Here is a 5,243-nt window from a genome sequence, read left to right on the forward strand (position 1 = left end):
CACAGGGGGCCAGCTAAGAACCAGCTCCCCCTGCATAGCCCTGTGCTGCTGGGGACAGATGGATGGACACCCCTGTGTCACGGAGTCACCGGGCAATGCTCTTGAACTGCTCCCTACCAAGCCAGGCAGGACTTTGGGGAGCCTCCTCTCCCTTGGAGCAGACTTGTTCAGGGCAAGAAGTTCACACGTCTTCACTTCCTGGGTCTCTCCTTGGAGCATTCAGCATCCTCTGCACCTCCCACAGTGAGCCTGCCCCGGCGGGGTCCTGGGGAAGCCACAGGGTCCTGCACCCCCACTTTGCAGTCAGACGTGACTCTCAGCCAGCCAGTAACACAGAGGTTTATTAGATGGCAGGATCATGGTCTAAAACTTAGTTTGTAAGTACCGCAAACCAGACCTCTCGGCTGGGTCCATTCTGGGGGGGGGGCAGTGAGCCAGACCCCCACGTCTGCCCTCACTCCTCGTCCCCAGCCAGCTTCAGACTAACCAGCCCCTCCTCTCTGCTCAGCCCCTTTCCTGGGCCAGGAGGTCACCCGATCCCTTTGTCTCCAACACCTTCAGCTGGCACCTTTGCAGGGGAGGGGCCCAGGCTATCAGTTGCCAGGAGACAGAGTGCCAGGCATTTAGGTGCACTGGCCCTTTGCTCTGTAGCAACCATATACCCTGATTCCACCACCTAGATACTTAAGAACTGCCTAGGGGACACTGAGGCACCAACACAGTATTCAGAGAAAACATTAAGAACATTCCCAGTTCGTCACAGCAGTGCACCAGCTCCATGGGGCACTGGTCATACGTGTTCTGCAGGAGGGGAAGCAAAGGTCCTGAGCTATGTACAGAGTGGAGTTAATCAGGGGCTCTCACTGCCCTAGGCTGGGGGAAAAGGGGGTGCTGTGGGCACTGGGCAGGGGGGACTGCTCCTGCCCTAATCCCCGCTCCCAGGGCACATGGATGAGGATGAGGATGGGGGTCACCCAGACAGCCCATGGCAGGACAAGGGGACCGCGGGGGAAGGAAGCGGCTGGGAGAACTGCGACATGGCAGAGGATGGAGCTCGAGGCAGCAGTGGAGGGGGCTCAGGGATGCGCTGGCCCCACGCGGTGAGGAGAGGGGAGAGATGGCACCTGCCATCACGCACTCTGCTGCCGTTCCAGCCCCCTGCTATGCGCCCGGCTTGGCCGGCCCAAGGGGGAGCGCCCGGTGGGCGTGGCCGACCCCTGGCAGGACACGAAGGGAAAGGCTGCCCCATTGCAGCTCTGGGCACCGACCTGCAGCTGAGTGGCATAATGCCCCAGCTTGATCTTCAGCAAGAACCCGTCCTCGCCCACTTGGTGATCGGCCTTCTTTTGCAGCTCCTGGATCAGCCCCTCCAGCAGCTGGGTGGCTTTGAGGTTCTCCTGGGGGTTATCGAGGTCGATGGAGTCCCTGGCACAGAGAGAGATGGTGGGGAGGGCTCAGCTGGGGCCTGGCCTGCCCACCCTAGCTCGGTGCAGGGACTGCATCTGCTGGGGGAACTCAACCCCCCGCCAGTGAGATCCTTCCGTGTGCCTATCCCTCAGCAAATGGGACGATCCAGCCAACCCGCCACACAAAGCCCAGAGCGAATGGGAGCAAAGCCCCTGGCCCTGGCCCTGCACCTGCCCCCCTCCCCACCCACCATGCCAGTGCCCCCTCCACCATATGGGGCATTCAGAGAGGGACCTGCTGAGTGTTCCCGGGGTGACTCCTTCTCACTGTCTGGCTGAGTGAAGTTGCGAGTCCAGCCCTGCTGCCCTTCTGCCAGCTCTGACGGGCGAGGTACTGAGGCTGCGCCCAGGTTCCCTGCAGCAGCTAGCAGCTCCCCTCGTGCAGGATCCCTCACGAGACAGCTTCACAGGGAGTCTAAGTGCCCTGAGGTTCGACTGGGGCGGCTGCAGAGGTAGCAAGGCTGATGCACGGCACTGGGCAAAAGACTTTACAAGTGATGCCTGGTTAGTGCAACCCACATGCCTACAGAAGGGTAAACTGAGGCATAGCAAACCGGCAATGGGCCCCGGATCTGTGCTCAGACCACTAGGCAATGCTGCCTGTCTCTGTCACAGCCAAAAGCAGCATTTACCTTTTTTAAAACAGAGATTGGCCAACAGTGGGGTAGGGGTGGGAAGCGTTTGACAGAGGACGCATGCCCCAGCCGGGGACAGAGCCTGGACGCAGTGTTCACGCAGCAGCACCATTCTAGACCCCTCGCACTGCAGGGGGAAGAGGAGAGGGGAGTTAGGTGAACCATCTGCAAGCAGCAAGGAGCCCCGTCAGCAGCCGGCCCCTAGCTCCACCGTGCAGCCCCTGGAGGGAGAGATTTCACTGGCACGGTGACAACGGCATGGAGTGGGGCAGGCTCACCTACCATGCTTGGCTCTCAATCCACTGCGACAGGTAATGCCGCACCTCGATGGGGAAGTGCTGGCTGCACAGCACCTGCATCTGGAGCAGGGCCTCCCCCTGCAGCTGCTGGGCCTGGATCCACAGGGCCATCGGTGAGAACCTGGCAGAGGCACACGACAGTTACCTAGGAAGGTTCTTCCCCAACTCGGAAGAATTTGCAAGCTAAGTGGCCATTGTCTCTCTGGGATCCATGCCCGCAGGAAAAGCAACTTGTCTGCCTCCCTCACGTCCTTTCCTGTCTAGTCACTCACAGCCGCTCCCTCAGCAGTGGGGCACAGGATCCGATCTGTGCCCAGAAGGGGATGTGAAGAGGGGGGGGGACAAAGATGCTGGCAGAGGAAACCTGGAGCTCCCGGAGGCTGCAGCAGGAGCTGCCCACCAGCCTGGCCCAGTCAGTGTCCCTGAATGACTGGAAAAGCCACCAAGCGTCACCACCCCAAAGGGACAGATGCTGCTCCAGGGAGATGGGCGCGGCAGGGCGAACCAAATCCAATGGCAGGAGCAACTTCGATGTCTAATGAGCTCAGGTCCAGCTCTTCCTAAGAACTCCCAATTTCTGGGGCCCTGGCAGGGCCCGACTCTCCAGAGGGCAGGGGCTGAGCAATCCCTAGACTCTCTCAGACGGGACCCCCAAGTCCCCAACCGTCTCTGAGCCTCGAGCTCTCCAAGACAAGAGCCAGTGTTCTCACCTGGCGGAGTAGGGGTGAAAACGAAGCGGGTAAACTCCTAAACTCAACTCCAGGTTCCCCAAATGAGAAAGAAGCAAACACCATTTGCTCGCACGCCTCCTCCACCACACCCGCATCCCGGCAGGAATTCCTGCGGGGCATCTCCTGGCTGAGACTGACTCCGCTTTCAGGAAACCAGGTGCTCCTTTGCCAAAGAGCGAAGCGATGCAGGGGCGGCCAAGGTACCGGTGTCCTGGGGTGCACACATCCACACGGGTTTGACTTCACGCACAGGAGTCGGCCCCATGCACAGAGCTTAGCACGTGGGTCACTGCTTCCCTTACGCTGGATCCTTATGCTGAAGCCAAGAGGGAGTTGAAGAGCTAGAGCCTCACCCCCCTGTGCTGCATGAATCCCCATCACACGCTGTGAGGGAAACACCTGCACAACATCCCCTTGGAGCACTACGCCTGCTCTGCCACACAGGGACTGGCCCTGCCCGGTCAGGCACGCGCCAGTCCCAGGTCAAGCTAGACCACGGGAATTCTGGGAAATGTAGTTCCCAGGGGAGGGTCATGGGAATTGTAGGCTAATGCAAGGCATGCTGGGAGGACTTGCTGGGGAATATAAGGCGCCGAAGGGCTCCTGGGCAAGGCAGCTGCAGCTTAGGAGAGTGAGGGGGTGGAGGGGCAGCTATGGGAAAGGACTTGTGGGGAGGGCTAGAGGCAGGGACAGGCTGGTGCTGCCACCTGCACTTGTTTGGGGGTCCCAGCCAGGGGAAGCCCCTTCCCACATCAGGTTGGGTTGGGGGGGGACTGAAGAGCCCCAGGAGCGGGGCTGGGAGGCTGCAGCCAGCTGGAGGGGCACACAGTCCTGCTCCAGCAGGGACCTGAGGCCCAGCCTCGTCCACCAGCCAGCACCAAGTACATGCCAGCACGCAGGTGGAGGGCTCGGGAGCGCGCTAGACAAGGTGCTCCAGGTGCATGGTAAAGGCTCTGTGCTATCCCATGGGGCCCGGCTGTACCTGGGTTCTGCAACGTGGCTGCATTTATATAGTGCGGATGGGGGGGGCAGGTGTCTGGGTGGTGCAATCCGGCAAGTAAAGCGAGCAGCCCATATTGAGGGGGGAGGCGTTAACTGCCTCAGTCTAAAGGGAGAACTCGCTAAAAGCCAGGACCCTCTGCTTCACAACACGTCCCTGGGCCCGCTTCCTACAGGGTGACCAAGCCCCGGTCTGCTGTAGCCACTGCTGAAGCTGGAGCAGAAATGGGGGAGCTCTCTCCAGCATGCAGCCTCCCTCTCCTTGCTGAGCTACTGCCCTGATGAGGGATGGGGGCCCGTCTGCCTTGGACACTGGCCCCATTCAGCCCCAGGCGTGACTTGGCCCTGATTCAGGTAGGCCAGTGTCGAGCTCTGGGGATGCTTATTCTGAGCTAAGCACAGCTTTTCTAGGTTCACCCAGACAAGGTTTAAGCTAAACCAAAACAAATGTCCACATGGGGGTCACACCGGGCCACTAAGATTGGTTTAAATTCACACCACAGGCTAAACCTGGGCAACTAGCCATGGTGCCTGCAGCCAGCATGCCCTGCTGCTTTCCTGGCAGTCCCACCAGCGCAGGGCAGGAGCCGAGCTAGGTGCAGGGGACGTGTGACTGTAGCACTTGTCCAGGGAACAGCCCACTCCTGCTCCTTTAGCAAACGTGACTTCCTAGTGCAGTTAACAGGACTCGCCTTCCCTGGCGACTGGCCTAGGTGGGCCCCGCTGAGAATGAGCCACCTCTGGCTGTGGGCATCTCCTGTAGACACACAGCGTTCCTGGGATGCTAGAGCTGGGGCTGTTTATTCGTCCCCTCTCCCCGGTGCTGCATAAACACACTCATGTGTGTCTCCTGCATCTCCCTGAGCCCCCATCCTCGCCTCCCTGCCCTGTTGGTGCCTGCCTAGCCTGCAGTTCTAACTGCCCGTTAACTCAGGTGAAACACCCGTTACCAGGCAGGCATGTTACCCGGAGCTGCAGCAAGTCCAGCCAGACAGCTGCTGGCTGTGCGGCACACGGCTGGCTTCCTGCCAGCTCGGCTCAGATGGAGACCGGGTTAAATTCAGATCCGAGGACCCAGGGAGTGGTGGTGATGTTAAGACTGGAGCCTTGCCC

General features: G+C 60.3%; 1 protein-coding gene across 1 annotated transcript; it reads right to left on the reverse strand.

Annotated features, from left to right (window-relative positions):
• Positions 1-690: 690 nt before the first annotated feature.
• Positions 691-3,636, reverse strand: LOC115639199 (signal transducer and activator of transcription 5B-like; the record flags this gene model as incomplete). The annotated part of the gene is made up of 4 exons (XM_030541670.1): positions 3,111-3,636; positions 2,384-2,521; positions 1,269-1,425; positions 691-801 (listed from the first exon to the last, which is right to left on the reverse strand). Coding segments are annotated over exons 1-4 (522 nt in total), but the record flags the coding sequence as incomplete, so codon positions are not given.
• Between the last annotated feature and the right edge of the window lie 1,607 nt (positions 3,637-5,243).

The sequence above is a fragment of the Gopherus evgoodei genome, chromosome 23, assembly GCF_007399415.2.
Source record: "Gopherus evgoodei ecotype Sinaloan lineage chromosome 23, rGopEvg1_v1.p, whole genome shotgun sequence".
NCBI lineage: Eukaryota > Metazoa > Chordata > Testudines > Testudinidae > Gopherus > Gopherus evgoodei.